Raw genomic sequence first — 24,219 nt, 5'->3', positions numbered from 1 at the left:
GAAATATGACAAATCCATGAATTCAAAACTACATGGTGCTCTTCAGAAACAATTCACATTCCATGTGTTTGAGATTGCTACGACTCTTGTCAGATATCTCAGTAAGCATATAGTATTTTTCATACAAGTGACATTCCGAAGAGAAAGAGCTGGAACTGGGGGCAGATCAGGCCAGGCCTGGCTATAGGACCTGTGGACAAATTCTGAGATGAGACAAGTCTTACCAGACTGGGCCACAGCACCCACCAGCACACAAGAACCCTGGGTCTGGGTTTAGCGGGTGGTACTAGTTTAGTGGGGAAGCTGTAGGGACTTCTTGCTGGACCACTGTTCCTGCTGGTGAGCATGAGAACTGAGACTGGAGAAAGACCAGGCTGGGCAGGGGTGCAACATCTGTTCACCTGCATGTAACTGGATTAGGGAGAAAGCCAGACAGGACTAACCAGTTGTGTCCACTGCACAGACATGAGCTGGAGTAAGGGCAGGCAGGTTGGGCTTTGCTGCAACATCAGCTGACAAGTGCTGTGACGGGGAAAAGTCTTGTTGAGCCGGACTGCAGAGCCACCTGGAGTGGGCAGGAACTGGGGCAGGGAGTGAGTCCACTAGGGAGACTGTAGGCACCTCTCTAATGGGCTGAAACTCTCATTGGTTTTCATGAAAAAAAGAACTAAGGGCAGGCCTGCCTGGACAGGGGGTGGCACCCACTGGAATGAATGTGGACTAGTTGGTGGAGTCGGTTGGGTTGAGTTAGACTTCAACACCCAATGATGTGTATGAGAGCTAAATGGATGGTGGGACTATCTGGACCATTGCATCCTCCCCACAACTCCCAGATACAGAAAGAAGAAAATAAGATGTGTCAACAATGGTCTTGCCTAATTTTCCCTGATCCTTAGCCCTTCCCACCATGATCAACTATGTAAATATCATAAAAAATTAAGTTAAATTAAAAGAGAGCTCTGTAGTGACCAAATCCAGAAACTTCCAGCACTTCTTCTGTTTGTACTGAAAATAATCTATTAAGCTCTGCACAGCTACCTTAGTTTAAGGGTCTCTGTTCTCATGGGTCTCCTGAACTTCTGACTTGGTCACCAAGTGACTCCAGCTGTTTCATATAAAAATGATGGTCATTATTGGATAGATTTATTTGTATATGTGACTGATAAAAATCTCTAAACTAAAGGATTAATGGTTTAAAAAACAAGACAACACAAAATCTATACCCATGACATCTTTTTTAATGAGAGTCTGATTAGGTTATGACTCTGAGTGGATGGGAGATTATGTATCTTATTTGAGCAAGAAGGGAATAAGTAAATAGATGCTTAATTACCCTTAAATATTTATATTTTTCTGTTATCTTTGTGCTTGGAATAATAAAAAAAAACTTGCTCTCAAAAATAGGGAGATTATGGAAAATTTACAGTAACAGAATAATGTTATGATACAGGTTATTTGTACTACGTAAAATATCGTTGAATTAGATGACTATTCCATGGGTTCCTGATAAGCATATTTATTTTTAAAGGCACTTCTGATAAATATCTGTATATTCACATAGCATACTAAAATTATTTCTTAATTATGTTTAGATTATTGAACACTCATGGGTTTTTATATCAAGTGATATTCTTTTACACTGTGCACTGGGAAGCAAGATAAGGCATATACTTAATGAAATGGAAAACTTCCTCTTAAAAATTTAAAAGTTGTGTTATTTAAGCTGTAAAATTTAATATAGCATATCAATTTTTAATTAGGTAGAAAATGTTTTGCATCATTGGGTGGTTTCTTAGACAGAGAGAGAAAGTTTAATGTAAACTGCTGTGGTTTTCTCCCACCAGCTGTATTTATTTCAGCTGCTTTGACCTATACAATTTATTTGATGCTTGTAGATTAAAAAAAACCTTCGTTTAGAGAATCCATGTTGGACACCCTTTGTTTATTAATATCTTGATAAACCACATGTCATCCTGCAAAAGTAATCCTGAATCAAAAGATCTTTTTGCTGAATATCTTACTTTTGTTTACTTGTGTGCTTATTGATCGCTTTTGCTAATACATGCTTTCTCCATTGTAATTTAGCTCCATCTCAGCAACCTCCACCCAGAGGACAAGTTCAGAGTTCTTCTGCTATCAATCTCTCTTGGAGCCCACCTGATTCTCCCAATACCCACTGGCTTACATACAGCTTATTCAGGGATGGCTTTGAAATCTTCACAACTGAAGATCAATACCCATACAGTGAGTTTAAGGGTTTGGTGATGGAACAATATACTATTCTAAAAATTGATGCGTTAGTTACGTTCTTTGACGCTGACCGTAAATGTTGCTATGGTTTTCATTGTTTAGCATAAAGTATCTCAAGTAGTGCGAGAATTATAAATCTCACTAGTAATCAAAGAGATGCAATGAAAGATGTTTACTATTTGGCAAGCACTTATTGCTTATCAAATGCTTGAAAAGGCATGGATGAAGGATCCTTGGGTGGCTGTGTGCACTGTGCTGCTAAGATACATGCAAGCATTGCTCTTCCTGCTGTTTCACTCAGACCTCATTTCAGTAGATTCTGTCGGGCAAATGGCTACACAAGGACACACTATCACAAAGGATGCTGTTACTTATCATTTCTTATCTCAAAATAACGGAAGTGATTCATGTACTCAGTGGGCTTTGAATAACAGAGTATGTAACACTTCAGAATCCTGGTTTACTGTTAAATAAATTATAGGCTGTGATAGTGTGTAAAATCGTTGCTCATCCTTAAATGAATGGGTTTGTTCATGAACCATTATTGTTAGATAGAAATATTATGATTCTCAAAAAAATTATGATTCTTTGAGTTCTAAATTTTTAGTTAAAAATAGATGAGGGCTTAAAACTGGATCTAAATTTCCCTGGGCATAAACATTACAGGAAATATATGCAGTTACCCCTTTATCATATACTCAACTCTTAAAATGTATAGAAAATCAACTCTTGGAAACAGAATTGTTGCATGTATTGTTATTTGTAAGCAATAAAGTACAGCAGCAAGAATCTGAATTAAAAAACGATACAAATATGAATTAGAAGGTTCCTGTTGCACTTTTAACTTTATGAAAGTGTCAAATGAGCTAGGAATCCAACTGTTGTGAAACTAAACTGTAAAACTATGTACTCAGGTATTTTAGATACAGTTTTTCTCTAAACAGAATAAAAAAGCAGAAGCTTTTGCGTTTTTCCTTCTCTGCCTTCTCTGATTTTTGACTTCTTGTCTTGTTTTGTGAGCTAACAAAAGGGACTCATTTAAGAAACCAAAGAACAGTGATTCTGATTCAAGTTTCTACCTACCTTGTTTCCTTGGATTAATATCCAGTTTTCCTAATTCTACATTAACATGTGTAATTTAGAAAGGTATGTGAAGCTGTGATGAAACACTGGTATTATAATGGATAGAAAAAAGCCTTATCTCAAAATAATCACTCACTTTAAAATTCCTTTATAGAATAGTGTGTTTTTCATATGTGATAGTTGGTCATATTTTATTACCTGATTCTGTGTCTTGCTGCTAGTTTATCATAATGACCAGCACATTCTTTTAACTCTAAGTGTTTCTTCAGTATGCCTGGTCTTCTTTGAAGTTAATGGAAATTCTGAACTTTATGATGCAGATTGCAGAGGGAAATGAACATCTGTTTACATCTGCCATGTTGGCAAAGCATCCTAAAACCTGCTACTAAAATGTTTATTTTCTTCCAAATACCAGCATGATCCAGGTGTCCTGAAACTTAAAATTTTGTGATGGAAAAAAAGTTGTAAAAATATTGAGGAAAAATTTATGTATGTGAGTGCCACTGATTGAAGTTGTGCCTTAAGTTTGTCCTCCTTACTAGACAGTTTAATAAAACAATTAAACTAAAAAACGATGCATAGTGCTTTCCAATCCTGAGGCATGTTTTTCATAGTAGCAGGTTATGCTATATGTTATAGAACATTATATTATGAGTTCAACATTCTGGCTCCTTTTCATGAAGGTACTGATAAAGACTCCTAGTCAGATTTTTACACAATAAATGTGTATTCATTCACTAATAAGCCACTTCTGTAACCCGATTAAGCAAGGCATTATTTCCCAAATCCTTATTTTTCATTAAAAAAAGGCCAGTTATAGCATTTCTTGTCAATCACTGTAACCAATGATGTGAAAATTATCCACATGATAGCATTTGGACAGTAAGAACAATTGGTTAACACTATCCGAACTTTGTATCATTCTAATAATACCCTCATGTTCAGTGCTCTATTTCCAGTGCATGGCTAGCATGTGTAATATGAAAAGGAAACACTACTACTTATATTCGGTTGAATGAACACAAATCTTTAGGTTAAATAAAGGCATTCAGAATTATAGGTGGGGAATCATTGAACTTTTCAAAGAAAATAAATAGTGTTGTCTTCCTAGCAAGTTTAATCATTTGCTTGAGACCAATATAGAATTCTTTGTTAGAACGGAAACTTATCCTATCTGGCCTGGAGTACTATGGAATTGTCTAAGTCAATAGAGAATATGAGATCATGATCCACTGGCATAGAAAAAAATATTTTAAAAATTGATGGAAAATCAGGGTTGGTGCTAAAGCCCAGTATGTTAATCCTCCACCTTCAAATGCCAGCATCCCATTTGGGTGCTGGTTTTTGTCCCTGCTGCTCCACTTCTCATCCAGCTCCCAGGAAAGGGAAAGGAGCAGAAGATGGTCCAAGCCCTTGGGTACATGCACTGTTGTGGGAGACCCAGAAGAAGCTCCTGGCTTCTGGCTTCGAATCAGCTCAGCTCTGGCTGTTGTGGCCTTGGGGAGTGAACCAGTGGATGGAAGATCTTTCTGTATCCCAACTCTGTGAATCTGCCTTTCCAATAAGAAGGGCTTTAGGGGTAGGCAGTTAGCCAAGAGGTAAGCCATTGTTTATAACACCCACACCCTGCATCAGAGTACCTAGCTCCAAAATAGGCCTATGATGACTGATTCTAGCTTCTTGCTAATACAGACACTGAGAGTCAACAGTGATGGCTCAGATGGCTCAGACAGTCCCTGTCACATACATGGGAGACTTGAACAGAATTCTAGTTCTTGTTCTTCCTCTTGGCATATTGCTACTCTTGCAAGCATCTTGTGAATGAACCAGCCCAGAGGAATGCATGCTGTCTCCCTGTCCTTTACCATCTGAAAGCAAGTTTTTGTTTTGTTTTAAAGACTCATTTGTTTTAAAAATCAGAATTACACACAGAGAGGGAGAGAAAAAGACAGATCTTCCATCCACTGGTTCATTCCCTAGCTGGCATCAATGGCCAACACTGGGCCAGGTTTAAGCTAGGAACCAGGAGTCAGGAGCTTTATCTGGGACTGCCAAATTAGGAGGCAGCGTCCCAAATGCTTGGGCCATCATCTTCTGCCTTTTCCAGGCCATTCATTAGCGAGAGCCTGGGTTGGAAGGGAGCTGAAACAGCAGGAACATGCACTAGCCCCTGTAAAGATGACAGTGTCATAAATAGCAGCTTCACTTGCCAGTTGATCCGTTGTTATAAAGAGGAATTTGTAGTGGTGTGAAAGGTTTTTGAAATCCATGTTTAATTTTTTTACACTATACATTTTTCATGAGCTTTCTAAAAACTACATATATGCATGAAACATTTGAAAATTTGTATGCACTTGAGTGGAGAATACTAGGGGTCATTAAGAAGTTCATTAAAAGGGCCAGGCGACGTGGCCTAGTGGCTAAAGTCCTCGCCTTGAATGCCCCAGAATCCCATATGGGCACTGGTTCTAATCCCAGCACCTCCACTTCCCAGCCAGCTCCCTGCTTGTGGCTTGGGAAAGCAGTCAAGGATGGCCCAAAGACTTGGGACACTGCACCCATGTGGGAGACCCGGAAGAAGTTCCTGGATCCTGGCTTCGGATCGGCATAGCGTCAGCCATTGCGGTCACTTGGGGAGTGAATCATGGGATGGAAGATCTTCCTCTCTGTCTCTCCTCCTCTCTGTATATCTGACTTTCCAATAAAAAATAAAATAAATCTTTTTTTAAAAAGTTCATAAAGATATACATTATGAAAAATATGCATGGATTTCAGGTTTTTTGCACCAAAATATGCCATCTTTTCATGAATTTCTGAAATGTTCCTCTTTATTGTGTATAAGTATACATACACAAGTAGGTGTAGAATATGTTCATATTGACATATGCATAAACATGTGTAGATAATGTAAGATTTCAGGACTAGCTTTCTTATGTACTTAGACAAATCCAAACCCTCTCTAAACTCTGCGCTTTTCATGTGTTCTTACCTTCACTTTTCACTTGCGCATGCCATTTCAACTCTGTGATGTAGCAAAGATAAGAAGTGATAAGAATATTAAACTGAGTGTTAACAGATTAGACTTATCTCCATGATTTTATTTTACAACGGTGGGGATCACTGATACAGAAAATATGATGTTATCAATAAGAAAATACATTTAATTACCAAGTGCTAAACATACTTAGGGATGAATTAGCCATGCTTATGGCTGTTATTGTTAGCATTCCTAACTAGCAATCTGATGATGTTACTGTAAAAACCTGAAGATTAACTTTGTTTCTAGCATACATATATTTTATTAATAAACTATTATATCCAATGAAGGAAATTTAAAAGAAAAAATATTCATTATAGTGAAAGTATTCTAATGTAATCATTTATTTAATTTTGTAAATTTTCTGAAGTAATACTAACTCCAGATTATCTTTTATTATCAAGTGTATACACTGCTACCTGGTCTTCATCACTATTGATCTGAATGCACATTATTAGCATCCTATTAATGCATCTGGGTAATGTTGGAATATTATAATACATTAAGTTGTTGCCTTCTAATTTACTTAAACATTGTTCTGTTTTAATAAGACATAAGTAATTTCCTGTGCAGATGTCGCCTAATAAGCTGACTAAGGATCATGGTTTCAAATGTCTTAGTGTATGTTCATGCTAGTTATCAATTTATTACCTCCTTATTCCAAAAGCACTTTTCATTGACTTGTGAAAATGAACTGGAAGCTATAAACAGCTTTTTTTTTTTTTTTCCATTTTGGTGCATTATTACATTTTATCTGCAGAGGGCGCTGAAGGGAGCCTTCAGGAATCAGGGGTTTCTCTTCCTGGATCTGGTGGGTGGAATACTAGTCAGTTACGTCAGGCATGGGCAGCTTTCCCTACTTCCCCTAGTTCTTCTCCCTTCCCTCCCTTCTTAGGTTGGACCCAGACGAGCACTCAAAGCACAGAGGATACATGTGAAACTCCCTGTAAATTGCGAGTAAGGGTACTTAGCCAAGGCGGAGGGTGCCTTCCCAGTGGGTTCTGGGATTTAGGTACTGTCTCCCAGGATTGTGGAACAGTCCTGTGGAACAGGATTTCTTGGTGAGCTCTGTGGTCCAGTACTTCAGGCACTGGAGAGAGAGGGGTGTCAGGGCTTTCTGATCATTCTTTCTATTAAGCATTCCTTGTGAAAATTATTCTATGGTTTTTATGCCCAAGTTGGATATTAAGGCAGCTTCTACTCTATGAGGACTATAATACAATACTCAACAGGCTTTCAAAAATAATTTGAAATATATATATTTCAGATTTATATATTTCAGATATATATATTTCTCATATGTATATGAGGGTATCTGGTTAAACTTTGTCATTCATATATATATACTCTCATGTCTTCAATTGTCCCCGTTCCTCAAGTACCATGATAACATTTGGGAAAGGGCAGGTTCCTCCTGACCTGAGCCTGTGGAGAATGTTCTTTAAAGTATCTTGGCTCAGCTGTGAGATGAAGCTTGCCCAATCTCAACCCTTTGCATTCCTTGGGTATTGATTTCTGCTGCAAGGAAGTAACGAAAAGTTATTCTCAACTTGATCATGCCCTGGATATTCTGCTCTATCTGAATTCCTCAGCCTCTTGATCTTTCTGGGAACTATCTGCAATATTTTTCTAAGTTCTTCTTCCAACCTTTTCCAGAAGCTGAAATGTCAGTGTGCCTCAGGCACAGAAGACCTCATAGTATGTCCCCACCTCCCCACGCAGCACACTTTCTGTTCAGAAAGCCAAAGCTCTATAAGTTAAAATTGGGCTGAGAAACTGTTTCACTGTATGTACATCAGGATGCTGGGACCTTCATGGTGATATCAGTTCCGTAAAGGAACTCTTCTTCATTTCCTCCTCACAGTGCCCAGTGAGGGTGGAAGTGGTGACCTCCTGGCATTTCTCTCTCTCTCTCTCTCTCTCTCTCTCTCACACACACACACACACACACACAGACAGAGTCTTAGAGCATACTTGCTGTCCCTTTAGAAAACAGAGTTCTCGACCCATACTGGATAATGCCCACTTATCCTTTTGTCGAAACAGAAGACAACTCTTTCTGTATTTCTTTCTCTCTCTACTTACAAACCTTCAAGTATAAAACTGCTGCTTTTACATACATTCTCTTATGCAAATGCTTGATTAATGATTTTAAAGTCTAAAAACTCTCACAGCTTAAAAAACAAAAACATTTGTAATTTCCTGCAATCTCTATGGGCTGGAAAATCTAGAGAAGTTTAATTAAGGTCTTGTTCGGGAACCTGATTTGTCCTTTGATAGTGGTTGCTGATCCTCCATTGATTTTGCTAGTGTTTCAAAAGGAAACTAGTTACATGGAGGAAAATATTACTTCTACTTTTCCTGTTGGAGAAAAACTTTGTTTCACATGTTCTATTACAGAACACTATACAGAAGCCAGCAAAAACTAAATCCCCTAAATGTTCTTTTTGAATGACACTTTCCTCATATTATATGGAATAACAGAAATAACCAGTTTCCTCTTTATTTCAATTTTTCGAATATGAAATGTGCTTCGAAGCAAGAATGGGTTGTTAGAATTCATACAGTTTTAAATAATATGATATTACAAAAACAATTCGAATTTGTTCATGACTAATTCTATAATGTGACAGTTGTCTCTGTTATCTTCTTGTTTCAGATGTTCAGTACTTCTCAGACACAGCCCTGTCACCATATACTTCATATTCCTATTACATCAAGACCACCAGTGTGCATGGTTCAACCAGGAGTGCGGCTGTCACTTACAGGACAGAACCTGGGGTTCCAGAAGGAATCTTAGACTTAAGCTATGCCCTTCCTGTTGGCTCAGACTCTGTGACACTTACCTGGACCACAGTTTCCAATTATTCTGGTCCAATAGAGAAATACCTTTTATCTTGCACTCCTTTGGGTAGTACTCAGCCATGTGTTTCCTACGAAGGCCATGAAACTTCTGCTACCATCTGGAATCTGATTCCATTCACCAAGTACCAATTTTCTGTACAGGCATGTACTAGTGGGGGTTGTTTACACAGTTCACCTGTTAATGTGACCACAGCGCAGGCACCTCCTAAAAGGCTGAGTCCACCTGAGCTGCGGAAAGTCGGCTCCACAGAGCTTCATGTGCACTGGACCCCACCAACAGAACCAAATGGTAAGGGTGCAAAGCTTGCATTTATTTTTCTTGCACAAAACATTGATGAGCATACAGGCATTTAAAAATTACTCTAGGAACATGGCAACTGGATTCACTCCTGTAGCTTTGGATTATAATAATCAAGAAATTTGTTTCTAAAGACATAGGATGATGTTTGTCTTCGTTAGAGGAACAAGTGCTATTTCTTCTAATCTAAAAACAAATTCCATTCAATTAAATTGCTCTTTAAAAGGCTAATATTATCTTTGCTCTTAATGACATCTGCCACAACACAAATGATGTTTATAATTTGAAACTCACTTATGAGATGCATTATATTTGACTGAGTCACAAGTTAGGGCACCCGTAAGTAGTAAGTTTTCTCTTTTAAGGATGATAAGACTGCAAAAAAAAAAAAAAAGAAAAGAAAAAAAAAGAAAAAAAATATGTACATTGGCTAACTGACTCCATTAAGTTGTTTTGTGTTCATACAAATGAACCCTTGATTGTACAGGCCAGATGCACACTCATGAAATCTTTTTTATAATTTATATTGTGTGCATATTGTGGCAAACACTTTCCTTAGCCTTCTTAAATTACTTTGTAAAACTGGGTAAAAATCCATGATATTATCATACACACAGGGTTCATATTAAACAGAGTGTTAAACCACCCCAAGATATGAAAATGTACAAACTGGATGGAAGGTAATCAAATCCACAAGAACTGAAGATTCCTAGTAGAAATTGTAACTAAATATCTTGAACAAAAAACCTAATTTTCCTTTGCTATCTTACAGTTGTTTTGTTTCAATAGTTATCTGTTGATTTGCTTCTCCCACAGGTCTATCTTAAATAGTATTTATATTACTCATTTACCAAACATTTGTTGTCTTTTGTAAAGACCCATCTTCTATGTTAGTAAATTACTACATCTAGATTACTGAAGAAATTGACAGATAATCTCATTGGAAGAATCATGGAGATCCAGGATTCTCAAGTGACCTGTCCCCAATTCTCGTTTTTTTTTTTTTTTCTGATATGTGATCTAAATTTATGGCTTAACTCTTCTAGGGATAATTATAAAATATGAACTATATATGAAAAGAGTGCACTCTACTGAAGAAGTTGTATCTGAAGAAAGTTTGATTTTTCAGAGCAGTGGCTGGCTCAATCCTTCCTCCTCTGCAGAGTCGGCCAATGAAAATGCTCTAGAACCTCCCCAGACAAGTGCAACTGTCACGGGTTTAGAGCCATTCACTGAATACGAGTTTCGCGTTTTGGCTGTGAACATGGCTGGTAGTGTATCTTCTGCGTGGGTCTCAGAGAAAACAGGAGAAGCAGGTAACAGTTGATGTTTTGACTCCACTACTAAGCTCATGAATCAAAGTGCTGCTTTAGAGGAAAGTCAGAAGTGCTGAAAGTACATTTTAAGAATCCAAAATGATACACTAACATAGCCCAAGGAAAAAATTAATACATAGGCTAGTTACTGCAATAACTCAAGGTCATAAAGTACTGGCAGTAAGTTTTAGGGGAAATAGTAAATGTTGTAACAGTTAATTCAAGGGGAAAATGACTTAAATTGTTATGGTCTTTGGGGAAATGTTTGCCAAAAATTGCAGTTGATTTCTTGTCCTGAAGGGAGGTCACTCCATGTCTCTTCTTGCTCCACATTTAGCACAGTTTATGTTCAATGGAGGAGATAGCTGTTACCCATCTCACAAATCTTTTGGTTTTATTTGTGTGGGGTTTTTTATCCCCCAAAAACAGCTTCAAAACAAGGTGGTATTTGCACACGACAGATTCCTGAACATCTAAGCTTGTATTTCACAAATAAGCTTATACAAACGAAGAATGATGGCTCAAAAAAAGGAGGATAAAGATTAGTAATCTTCTCAAAATAGAGCCATTAAGGCAAATGAGATATTTTTAAATCTTCTGCCTTATTCTTTACATTAAATACATTACAAATCTGATGAGGCTTTTCAGGAGTATATGTTCATTATGTTCTAAATGTATGAAGAAGCAACGATAACCACGTCCTGACCTCAGCTTGATCAGTTAGGCCTGTGGAGGATGAGGATGGGTTTCAGTTTATGTCCAAGGGAATCATTTCATGAATAAAATGTGCTTTGTGCTTGAGCATCTCTTAATGACTGCCAGCCATCTTGGACAAATAATAGTGCCATGATAGCACAAGTGATGAGGCATGGCATTCTGGAAGGGGAAGATCAAGGTCAGAAATGAAAAGTAATGGGTGAAACTGCAATACTGGACCCTCATAATCTTATGGGTCACTGGCTGATGACAGTGCGATGAGGTCCTTTGATAATACACCTTTGGTTAGCACATTTAAAATCCATATTAAGATCTCAAGGATGGCAAAGGGAAATATATGGTGTGTATGTACCCTGAACATTTCAATCTAGATTTATTGAAAACTTGAAAATTCTGCTTGGAGTTATTTAGAACACTTTAGGTTTACCTTTTTCTGAACAGCACTATTCCGTAAGTCGCATGAGTTTGACCCGGGGAGTATTTATTTACGTGAGAAACCCAGTACACCACTGTAGGCTGTTTGAAACTTTGTGACTTGAGACACGCTCTGTTTCGTGACTTCTTTCAAACATGCATAAGATGTATAGCTTGCATTCCAAATATTCAGTGGTAATCTTGATGAATAAAGGGGTTTTCTATAAGATTTTTGTTGTATAAAAGAACTACGTTAGCCGATTATACAAAAGAGAGAATATTATTGAACACATTGCTTTTAAAGTGACTGACCTTTCTTGGCCCGGGGCGGTGGCACAAGTGGTTAAAGGTCCTCGCCTTGCACGCCCGGGATCCCATATGGGCACCGGTTCTAATCCCGGCAGCCCCGCTTCCCTTCCAGCTCCCTGCCTGTGGCCTGGGAAAGCAGTCGAGAACAGCCCAAAGCTTTGGGAACCTGCACCCGCGTGGGAGACCTGGAAGAGGCTCCTGGCTTCAGACCGGCGTAGTATCGGCCCGTTGCGCTCACTTGGGGAGTGAATCATCGGACGGAAGATCTTCCTCTCTGTCTCTCCTCTCTGTATATCTGCCTTTTCAAAAAAAAAAAAAAATCTTTAAAGTGATTGACCTTTCCATATGCCAGTGTCATCTTCAGTTTTTAATATCAGAATGTCCTACAGAAAGTGGTGAATGTTAGAAGCTGAAATAAATGTGTGACTCCAGTTTGAAGACTCATAGGGCCTACATTGATTGTAGTGATGTTTTCCTTACTGTTCTCTTTGACAGCGCCAGTATTCATCAAGCCTCCATCGGTCTTTCCACTCTCACCATACTCCCTTAATGTCTCCTGGGAGAAGCCAGCAGACAGTGTCACAAGAGGAGAAGTCCTGGAGTACAATGTAAATATGATTTCTGAACAGTCGCTCCAGCAATCGGTCCCAGTGACGTTTTTACAGGTACTTTTATTTTAAACTAATTTCCTGTCTGCATTGAACCATAGCTTCATTTTAAACAATTTCTGAGTTTTGAATTGTGTAACAAAATTATTTGCACATATTCATAAAATGAGGCTTTTTCTTACTGTATTATATGCAACAGGCTATGGATGTATATCACTTTTGCGGTATTTGCTTATATTAGACAAATTAGTTTAATTATATTTTGTAAGAACGGAGTTTTTTCACTTATATGATCTGAAATAATTTACAAGTGGTTTACTCAGAGATTTTGGGCAGTATTATCTTATTTAGATACATGATGATCTATTTAATCAACAACCCTCAGTTGATATTTGTATCTGTTCATTTAAAGATAGGGATAACATTGATAAGAACATAACTTCATTTTATGTGTGTTTCTACTTCTATGAAAAAATATAAATAATAGAAATTATCACAATTTCTGATAGAAGTTTTGAATATTTCCACCTTTGGACATAAAATTACACTTTGCCTTTTAGTAATTCATAATCCAGCTAGAGATAATGAGAATGATACTCATAGCTAATAGTTTCTAAATCTTTAATGCATCCATGGTTAATGCATTTGACACAGACAACAATCCTGAAGGAGGAGAGGCTCTTGTTTTCTCCAGTTCTTAGTGGTGACTGATGTGCCTTATTAGCCTGTTTTACAGCATGTGGGAAGTAAATGACAGAGGCTGATGATGTCAACTGGATTAGCCATTATTCCTCTTTTGAGAAAAAAAAATTATAGTTTGTATCTACTCTCACAGATCATCCCACAATTCTCTTTCTTAGATTCCTTGTCTTTTCTTTAGATTTCTTTTTACTTGAAGGTTAAAGAGATAGAGATCTTCCATCTGCTGGCCTACTTCCTAAATGACCACAACGGACAGAGCTGAGCAGGTCCAAAACATGGAGCCAGGACCTTTTTCCAGGTCTTCCACATGAGTGCAGGGGTCCAAGGACTTGGGCCAACCCCAGGGCTTTCCTGAGCCATCAGCAGGGAGCTGAATCAGAAGTGGAGCAGCTGGGACATGAACTGTTGACCTTATGGGATGCTTGCACAGCAGGCACAGGATTAGCCTGACACACCAGTGCACCAATCCTGATTTCCAGCTTTCTGAGCTTCCAGTTTCTTGTCTTTCATGCCCATGGGCGATTCTGCCAAGTTGTACAGTCCAATTATATTTTTCCTTTTGACACATCTCTTTCTACACAAAATGGATTTCCAGGCACATTTCCTGACGTTCTGCCCATTGAGAATAAGTGTCAGTGTTGTTTTCTAGTAGCAACTGAGTGGAATTATTGAACAGCAACCTCTCCATTTTGACTTACTCCATACTCTAGATGATCCAACCGTGAACTGAACTGTGACTTTTTCCATTCGTTCTGTATTCAGGGGGACCTTGCTTGGGCATAAGGGTTTGATTTGCATGAAGTTGTGGCTTTTGATACTTACTTCCATTTTATGATTCACTTATATTGGGTCCATCTGACCTTGAGACCTAGGATGTTGGAACAAACCCAGTTCACAGACATGGTTCTGAATTCATGAGTGTTTGGCATCATATTATATCTCAGGTTCCTCTGTGATAACAAGCTGAGAGCTGTTTTACAAATGGTCCATGGTTTCCTTTTCATGATGTGCCCTGAATCAGGAATGTAGGGATCTACATATTGATTCTTTCCATAAGTATTTCACAATTTTACAGTGAACTCTCTTTCCATAGGAAGTACAAGGTCTCATGTTCCAAGTGGATGCTCTTGTTGTACTACAACCTGGAACTGGCACTGCAATATACTTTTTCTGTTCAGGGCTGCAATCTAAATGGGCAGCATTGTGTGGTATTTAGCAATCCTGATACAACATTTCAATCAAGGGATATGCTACCCGTATACCACAAAGAGGTCCCAGGATGCATTGTGTTACTTCTTATTGGTGGAAGATAAAAGATACTGCTTTGTGTCTTTTGCTTAGGAAGTCATTCCTAGTGTGTCTCAGGTGTCTTGAAATTTTAAAAATAATGCTGATGTAGTAAATCCCTTAATCTTCATAAAACTCCTTTACCATGCTGTAACAAGTATTACTGTAATCTCCACAGTCTTTCCATTCCTTGCTTATTCAATGTGTTTCACCTACTGACACAGAGAGTAGTGCCAAGGAAGCTTCTAGTGTGTTCTGTTTGTTTGTTTTTGTTTATTTAAGAGAGAGAGGGAGAGAGGAAGGAAGGAAAGGAAAGGAAAAAGAAAAGGAAAGGAAAGAAGAAAGGAAGGAAAAGAAAAGAAAGGAAAGAAGGAAGGAAGGAAAAGAAAAGAAAGAAAAGAAAGGAAAGAAAAGAAAGGAAAAGAAAAAAGAAAAGGAAGGAAGGAAGGAAAAAAGAAAGAAAGAGAAGAAAGAAGACAAAAAGAGAAAGAGAGAAAGAGAGGAAGGAAGGAAGGAAAGAAAGAAAGAAAGAAAGAAAAGAAAAAGAGAAAGAGAAAGAAAAAGAAAAAGAAAAAGAAAAAGAAAAGGAGAAAAGGAGAAAAGAGAAAAAAGAAAAAGAAAAGAAAAAAGAAAAGAAAAGGTATGATCTTCATGTGCTGGATAATTCCGCAAAACCCATGATGACCAGGACTGGGTCAGGTTGTATCCAGAAGCCTGGAACTCAATCCAGACTTTCCCAGTGGATGGTAGGGATGCAGGTACTTGAGTTATCACTAACTCTTTCCCAGAGTCTGCATTAATAGGAATCTGGAATCAGAGTGGAATGCAGGACTCAAACCGTAGAATACTAATAGGGCATACTGGTGTCTCCAGTGGTATCTAAACCACTGTGACACAATATTACTACTGAAGGGGACTTTTCTAATTTCTTCATTCCTATAAAGATAAAAATTTCATATAGTTAACATATGCAAGAACACAATTGGTGACTAAATACGTTGAGGCTTTGTCTTCAATATCAACCAGGAATAATTAGCTGATTCCAGAATGCTTATAATTACTACTTGGTTCAAAATCGTTCTCTCAATTATCAGTTCCCCCAAGTTGACCCTTACCTTCCACAGGTAATTCATCCCAGTTCACTGGCAATAGGAGTTTAAGGATTGATCCACAGGCTATTCTGTGGGCTCTCCAAACTACCTACCCTCTGAAAGGGGCCTTGTTGCTAGCCAAACTGGGGGTATCCAGCCCCCAAATTGTCTCCTTCCTGGGAAGGCTCTTGTTTTCACTGCTGGAGGTCAGGTTCCCTGAGGTGGATTCTGTATTTGAAGACTGAGGCAGGGAGTGGACTGGAAGGTGTTCTCAGAAACAACTTGTGTAGAGTGGGAAGAGAGGCGGGACAGAGCGGAAGAGGAAGCTGGACTCTGAAATACAGCTGAGAAGGGCTCAGTTGCTGCCGGGTCCTGCTGGAGCTGGATGACCTCCAAGGCTGTCACAAACTAAGTCCAGAAGCCAGGCCTGCGTACCTTTCTGCATGCTATTTCCCACAGCTGGAAGCAGATTTTTTTTCTCTTACAGTTCTAGAAGGTGCAAGTCAAAAATGAAGGTGCTAGCAGAGGAGCTGTTCTTGACTCTGAGCTATGCACAGGCTCCTACCACTGCCTGGCTTCTGGCTGGCTCCGCTGGTCGCTGCCTCCAACTCCATCCTTTCTCAGCACCTGCTGCCTCTGTGCCTGGGACTGCCTTTCCTTTTCTGCAGTGAAGGACCCAGTCATAGGACTTAGCGATAATTCTAAATGTAGGCTGACTTGACTGGTATGTCTACAAAAACCTTACTTCCAAGTAAGATAGCATCATATGGTTTTTGGGTACACATGAACTTTGTCAGGGATGGGTGGTATTGATACTTTAGTCTGTTGCTAATAGAGTTCACATTTTTTTTTCTAAGTCTTGTAATTTGTTTTGCTTTCTGAACTGTTCTATCAGCTTGGATACAGGCTTTCACTTATTTGTAACTATGGTTTTTTTTTTCATTTAATATTTCCGAGGAAAAGTTGGAGAGAGATTTTTCATCTACTGGCTCACCCCTTAAGTGGTTGCAATAGCCAGGACTGGGACCCACCGTACCAAACCCAGGAACTTCTTTTGGGTCTCCTATGAGTGTGCAGGTGCCCAAGTGTTTGGGTCATGCTCCTCCTCTGCTTTTCTAGACACATTAATAGGGAGCTGGATTGGAAGAGACACAGGTGGAACATGAACTAGTGTCCACATGAGATGACAGCATTGTGGGTGGCAACTTAACCTGCTGTATCATTATGGCAAACACATGTATCTCTCTCATTAGGAAAGTGTAGCTAAAACAGAACATACATTTTAGCTTAAAAATCTATTTACTTTTTAAAGATTTTTTTTTAATTTGAAAGGCAAATTGTACAGAAAGGGCAGAGAGAGGAGACACAGAAAGAGAGATCTTGCCTCTGTTGGTTCATTCCCAAATGGCCACAGTGCCAGAGCTGAGCCAATCTGGAACCAGAAACCAGGAGCATCCTCTGAGTCTCTTATGTGGGATAAGGGCCCAAGGACTTGACCCACTGTCTGCTGCTTTCGCAGACCACAAGGTAGGAGCTGGTTCAGAAGCAGGATAGCTGGGATACAAACCTGTGCCACTTTGGCATGCAGGTATTGCAAATAGGAAATTAGCCTGTAATGCTACTCTGACTGCCTCAGCTTAAATAATGTGATATATGAATTATATATACTATGAGATTGAGGATTAACTTATTATTATACTCGTTGTGTTTTTTTTATTCCTGAAAGTCCTTGATGTTTGTTTTGTCATTTCATTATTTTGCATATTAGGCTATGAAATTTGAAAGCCAATATAGGGACAAATATTCCCAATGAATTGTACCATAGAACTAAAGTGAAAAATGCCAAAATATTATGCAAATGTTTTTGAAATTTTAAAATTATATCTTTTTTTTCAGGTTTGACATAATTTTTCTTACATTAAGGCAAACATGTCATATCTAACCTTTTGGGATTGGTTCATAATAGTTGCCAATGCATCTCATTTTTTTTTTGTAGCTGAGTATTATTCCATAGAGTAAATGAACCATAGATTCCTTATCCAGTGTTCTGTTGATGGGCATTTTGGTTGCTTCCAAGTCTTTGCGATTATTGATTGTGCTGCTATGAACATAGGGGTATATGTAATATTATATGAGTGCAGAGCCACATGTTGCTTAAGAAGGGTTTCATGTTCTGACAAAGACTTTGTGGGGTGAGTTCCTCATGCTGTGAACATCCTGAAGCATACTAGGCACACCAGAAGCTGGGATCGTGTGAGTAGATCAGTTTACGTGCATCCAAGAGGCATGGTTAACAGGAGAATCAAGAGGCTGCTGCAGAGGTTACTGCATCATAGTAAACCTATTTTTCACAAGTACACAAAGTACAATCTAAAATGACTACCGAAACTGTAGTATAGAGTTTGCAAGCAAGTAGCATAGTCATTCCTTACAATTGTCAAATAATATGTACTGTATGTAGTGGTATTGTCACCGTTTTGTATCACTGGTAGTACAAATTTGATAATATCTATCATCACAAGCAATGTGTAATGCCATTGTAGCATCTGTGAGTTGGAATTTTTCAGCATTCTTATAATCTCATGGAGCCATCCTTATACCTGCACACTGATCTGTGGTTGGTCCATGGTTTGTGCTCCTGTGTGATAGTGTGTTTTCTGTCTTGATGAAACCTTTTCCTCAATGTAGTTCTAATGACATTTTCATCGCAAGCTTAAATAAATTCACAAGGTTGCTGTTGATTAATGATAGTTATAATAATGGGCTCTCAGTGCTGGTTGTTTAATTACCTGTTTATGGTGTTCCTTTCAATCTCATATTTCACATTTATTTTTTTGCTTGAAATTGTGTGATAAAGATAATAAGTCAGAAATGTGGCTTATCTCATCTATGTGTCCTTATTTGTATAGTACACATATTTGAGAACTGACCTTGTGAGGATGCTGTGTGATGTCCTTATCTTTTTGGTGTTGATCCTTCTTTAAAAAAAAAATGATTGCATTGATCAACACAGTGAAATCTTTCTGTTTGAGTTCCGTCACGTAACATATGGGCATTACTCTACTGGGATACTGTTGGCCCACCCCTATGGTTCTGTCTGAGGTTTTTCATGATAACAGTGACAATGTCACCATCTTTATCTCCAGCATTGGTGACAATAACCATACCACCACGCTGCTTTATGAGGCAATAACATGGCTTTTTCATTTAACCACTCAGGCACTGGATTATTACCTCATAAAACAGTGTGCTTGTACAATTATCAATTAAATCCTGCTTGTTGAGACAAAAAAAAAAAAACTTTTCCTAATTGGATTGACAATAATTCCTTTTGTATGAATTCATGAAACTTTGACTTCCCAAGTTCTATTTTTCACATTGATTATCTATTGTCTTTTTAGTAATATTCCAATTTTTTTTTCACCTTGAAGCTGCTTCACACTGCCAACCCCCAAGAACACTCTCACATTGTAAAAGGCCTGAAACCTTATAGGATATACAAGTTCACTGTGTCGCTCTGCAATTCTGTCGGTTGTGTGACCAGCGCTGCTGGGTCGGGACAAACTTTGGCAGCAGGTAAGCAGTTTTAATCAACATGAATTAAAATAGTGTTAATAATAAGCAAACACACACAAAGTTCAATAATTTCTCCACTTTGGAACCAGTATTGTTCTTTTTTTTTCTTCAATGTTCCCTCACCAACACTTATTGTTACCTACTTTGAAATGTAGGAAAAAGAAGAGCGGAAAGGTGACTTAGGAGCTGTGAGATGCAGCTCTGTCATGTAGAATTATAAATAGATGCAGAATGACTGGGCTCTCAACCAGCAGCTGGGGTCCTACCAGTGTCCTGATCATTGTAGGAAGCGTTTGTTTTATATCTGACTTTCAGATAAAAGTTACACACACACACACACACACACACACACACACATATGCAAGCATTTGTTAGGCTTCCTATCGAACTTCAGGAAACTTTTACAGAGTTTTGACTCTTTTGTAGGATTTTTTTCTGTTTCTGTCCCAGGGGAGAATTGCCAGGAATTAAGAGGTTTCCCTGATGTAATTTTTACCTCATTGTTTAGATCCAATTAAAGAGAAGATAGGAAGTTTATATAACAAATTTATACAATAAAATCTTTGTTATGGAGTTGAATTATAGTGGAAAATATTTTTGTAGAATTTTCATCTGCTTTACCTAAAACTGATTCAATGTATGCATTAATACATAACCTAATGACAATTATATAATCTGATGAAAATTCTATGCATTTTCAAATCAAAGTTTTTTGTTGGTAATAAGACAAGGCTTAATTTCCAGGTGTTCACTAAGGGAATGTCCTGATAAAAATGGCTTTCAGAAACCTTTTGTGACAAAATAAACATATCTTTGAAGTTTTTCCAGAAACTTTTTGTAGTATGCGCTTTCAAGCAACAACTGAGCATATTAAAACTAAAGATTATATCATATGGATACAGAATACCTTTAATATTTAATAGAATCACATGTTATCAAAGAAGTATATTATATGTAATTGGTATAAATTTAAACATTTTGCTAAAAACACAAATTTCTGAGCTGTTTGCACCATCAGGTTTTATATTATGCCACAAACATGCCTTTACTATGCATTATTGTGAGTGTTTAAATCAGTATACATCTATGAAAACCATTCTCTCTAAAGCACTAGAGGACATTCAGTGGTAATATATAGTGTTCGAGTTAAGATGTGACATGAGCAGGTAGGATTCACACCACGGCAGGAAGTACAAAGGTCCGTGGACAAGCTGCAAAGAAAGCTCTGTGGATACAGGACAAACGGAATAGATGAGTTTGACTTGAGAGATTGTCTCATTAGATGGCACTAGTAATGAAATCACAAAGGATTTGTAAAACATTTTGTAGATTTTTTTTTCTGCTGTGCATATACTATATGTCAATTATAGATTTAGAGGTTGATATTAAGCCAGTAAAAGCTATGATAAAAGCTGGGAAATATAAGGGCTTCTGTGGTGCTAGAACGTATTAGAAGAGAGGGCACAAGTCAGAAGTAGCCTGACAGTCTAAGAGGCGATGATGGAATAAATCAAAATAGTGAAGAGTGAAATTGAACAGCGTGGTGCCACAGAGGAGAAATCCTCAATCAGAAGGAGGAAGAGTTGAAGATGATGCCACATATTCTTGACCACGGGTTATCACAAAACAAAGTGGAAATGATGAAGACAGGACATGGTGGAAGGCAAACACAGGAGCCAGAGTTTGACCCTTTGGTAGAAGCATGTTGTTTCATGACCTGCCAGTGGTAGAGTACACAAATCTGGAACTTGACCGTGAGGTAATCATCTGCATGGACATGATGAAGAGAGTATGGTTGAGTATGAATATTGATCATGAATTAAGGAGGATACAAAATAGTTCAACCAGAACATCACAGAGCATGAGACTTCATGTCAAGCATTTCTACATCGATAGTCTTGGGAAAATTGTGGAAAAATCATATTCACCTACTTAAAAAGAAACACAGGAGAAGAGAAAGCTGAGAAATGGTAGAAATTAAGAATTGAGAAGGAGCCTTACAAGGCAAGTCAATGTTAGAGAATTTCAGAATAAGAATGCAAAGTGCAAGGCCATCTCCTGTGCAAAGAGTAAGAGAAACGTGAACAAAACTGGATGTGGGTTCACGGGTGAGCCTTTACGGTGCATTCAGGTGAGCTGGGCAGGAGCTGAGGCCAGCACAAAGAATTGGGCATTCTGTGGGCAGTTTCAAAGATGTGGTTCCTTCTCTATCTTTGGTTGGTTTTGTCAAGATTTTCCTTCTGAATTTCCTTTGTTTTAGAAACTTGCATTGAATTTTCCCCCAAAATTACATTCTTCATTTTCTAAGTAGAATTATTATATTTTTATAGGGGACAAAATAATTTTATGTCATTTAAAATATCTTGTCACAACTATCTGATTTATCATCTGGCAAGCAAGAAATGAAGTCATCTGCACGAAAGCAGGAGAAGCAAGTTTTGCTTACAGTTGGATTCATTCTAAAATGTGAAATTTTCAGATGAGTTCAGAAGACAGGAGCTTATTTGCTTTTATATACTTATGAGAAAAATCCTACCCGTAATTGCTCCAATTTCCTTTTCCATTTTTTAAGTAGCTGAACATGATTTTTTCCACAATTTTTCCCAAGACCATCTGTGTAGAATTCCTTGACATTAAGTCCTAGTGATAAAGAAGAAGTGCAGTGCTTTGGGATGGTCAACAGGTCGTGGGAGGGAAGGAATCCTAGTTGGCTGGCGGCTCTGATTCCTCCTGCGCCTGTTCTTAGAGCAACATGGCAGTCTGGATGGTATATTTTACTTTTATGAATTGCGATGTGTTTTTATGGAATTTAACTCTTTTGTAAGCCTAATAGAGTGATTTGAGCTCATTATCAGAGGTCAAAAGAGGCCAGTAACCATTCAAGAATTGTGAAGCCGAGCGTGGCAAGTGGAAGTGATCCTCCCAGAAGTTCTGATGGTGTAGGTATTTTACTTTCTGAAATCTCAGCTGTGAAAAATAAAAAAAGAGACTTTTAAGGGTTTATCTGGGTATTTCATTAAAACAGCTTGGGAAGTGTAAGTGATTCTCTTTTGGTTTGTTTATTTATTTTGTTACGTGATAGGCAGTTGACATGGGTGCTGTTTCTTCTGCAGTTTTTATTCCCATGATAGTCTGGGACCTGACGTGCAGGAGGCATGCTCCTAGGGGGCTCACGCACAAAATCCTGTGTAGCAGGATTTTGAAGCAATGCCATTGTGAGTCTGGAGGGGCTTCTGAATCAGTGAGAGTAAGGAGCTGATGGACTGAGCCCTCTTATAATCCTCATTATGCTCTCTTGTCTAAGATTACTGTTTAGGAAATTTGTGTATTTCCCACCTCTGTGAATGGAGTCAAGTTCCAACCTTTCTTATGAGAAATTTCTTTTGGAAATCCATACTGGACTGAACAAGGTGGTGTTTCTTTTGCCTCTCTTACACTAACCTCCACACTGTAAGCTGAGAATCACCCACCTTGCATTGAGCAAGTAATTAGTGGTGCATTAAGTTTTCTTTTTGATTCCAAAGTAAAAATGTATAGGCTGTTGTCTGCCGGGATGAAAACATACATTGTTTTGCATGCAGGTACATAAGTCTTTTCATTGTGAATAGGACCCAGAGTGATTAAACAAGCACTCTTAATATGTTAATTTCTAATTTTAATTACAACCATCTTGTATATATAGTCATTAGTGAATACTAATATAAATATTTTTCCACCTTTTTATTCATAATGCATAAACCAATCACCTAGTTACTTCTCGGAGGTTGCCTGTTTTCATTTCATAATACAATCTTTGTTCTTAGTTATGAATGCATTTTGTTCGTTCCTGTCTTGAATAATCCCTCATTAAGCTAGTCACTTTCTGCTCCATGCTAAAAAGGAGAAAAATTATCATGCAAATATGGCATGCCATATTAAAAAGCACATTACCAAACACTTTTGTTGCTGTCCTTCAATTAGTTTCCCTTCTTTGAATTTAATTCCATTTGTTGTTAAACTACTGACTTGATGTATGGACTCGTGAATCTGAGGCCGCTGCTGCCAGGAAAGTGGGGGGAGAAACCAAAGGCGAGGAGCTGCAGAGGCGAGCTGAAATGAATTTGCTTCACCTTTGACAAGAACACTTGAACAGCCCTGGAATCCTCTGATGATTCAACTCGGCTAATTATCCAATTATTTATTTCCAGAAGAAAGGCACCATTTTATGATTAGGGAAGGCTAACGCAGTCTGAGGAATTTGGTAATGAGAGACAACTTCAGTAACGTGGAAGATAAACAGTATCCTTGCAAAAACTTGTCTAGCCGAGTGTTTTTATCCCTCTGCAGTTCTTGTATCTTAGCCTCAGCGAAATCTTGAGTGCATTGAAGGTTTTTGTTTGTTTGTTTTGCTCTTCCAGCAGAAATATTTTATGCTTGGAACCCACATGTCAAATTTCCATGGCTCTTAAGCGATGTTAAGTTATATTTCTCTTGATTAAAAGCTTTTGGTTCAAAGCAATACTTTTTAATTGCCTAATGATATAAGTCAGTTCTTAGGAAAGAACCGCACATTTAGGAGTTCATTTGCAATATAACTGAAAAATTCATTGCATGGCAGTAAAACAATTTACTGTTAATTACAAGGAGAAGAATTTGCTGTAGCATGCTCACAGATTGCCATGAATCA

The 24,219-nt window shown here is 38.1% G+C and overlaps 1 protein-coding gene across 1 annotated transcript in view; it reads left to right on the top strand.

The window, feature by feature from the left end:
- Positions 1-24,219, top strand: part of USH2A (usherin) — a 617,249-nt gene that overhangs the window by 143,914 nt on the left and 449,116 nt on the right. The window contains exons 15-19 of the mRNA XM_040985311.1: positions 2,086-2,244; positions 9,030-9,524; positions 10,580-10,849; positions 12,785-12,954; positions 19,409-19,553. Of these exons, the coding sequence (XP_040841245.1) occupies positions 2,086-2,244; positions 9,030-9,524; positions 10,580-10,849; positions 12,785-12,954; positions 19,409-19,553 (1,239 nt within the window). The remainder of the gene's footprint in view (positions 1-2,085; positions 2,245-9,029; positions 9,525-10,579; positions 10,850-12,784; positions 12,955-19,408; positions 19,554-24,219) is intronic.

Source organism: Ochotona curzoniae, unplaced genomic scaffold, assembly GCF_017591425.1.
Source record: "Ochotona curzoniae isolate NIBS_2020 unplaced genomic scaffold, NIBS_Ocur_1.0 contig_430, whole genome shotgun sequence".
In the NCBI taxonomy this organism is placed as follows: domain Eukaryota; kingdom Metazoa; phylum Chordata; class Mammalia; order Lagomorpha; family Ochotonidae; genus Ochotona; species Ochotona curzoniae.
Note: the sequence above shows the minus strand (reverse complement) of the source record. Positions and strands in the feature narration are given on the sequence as shown.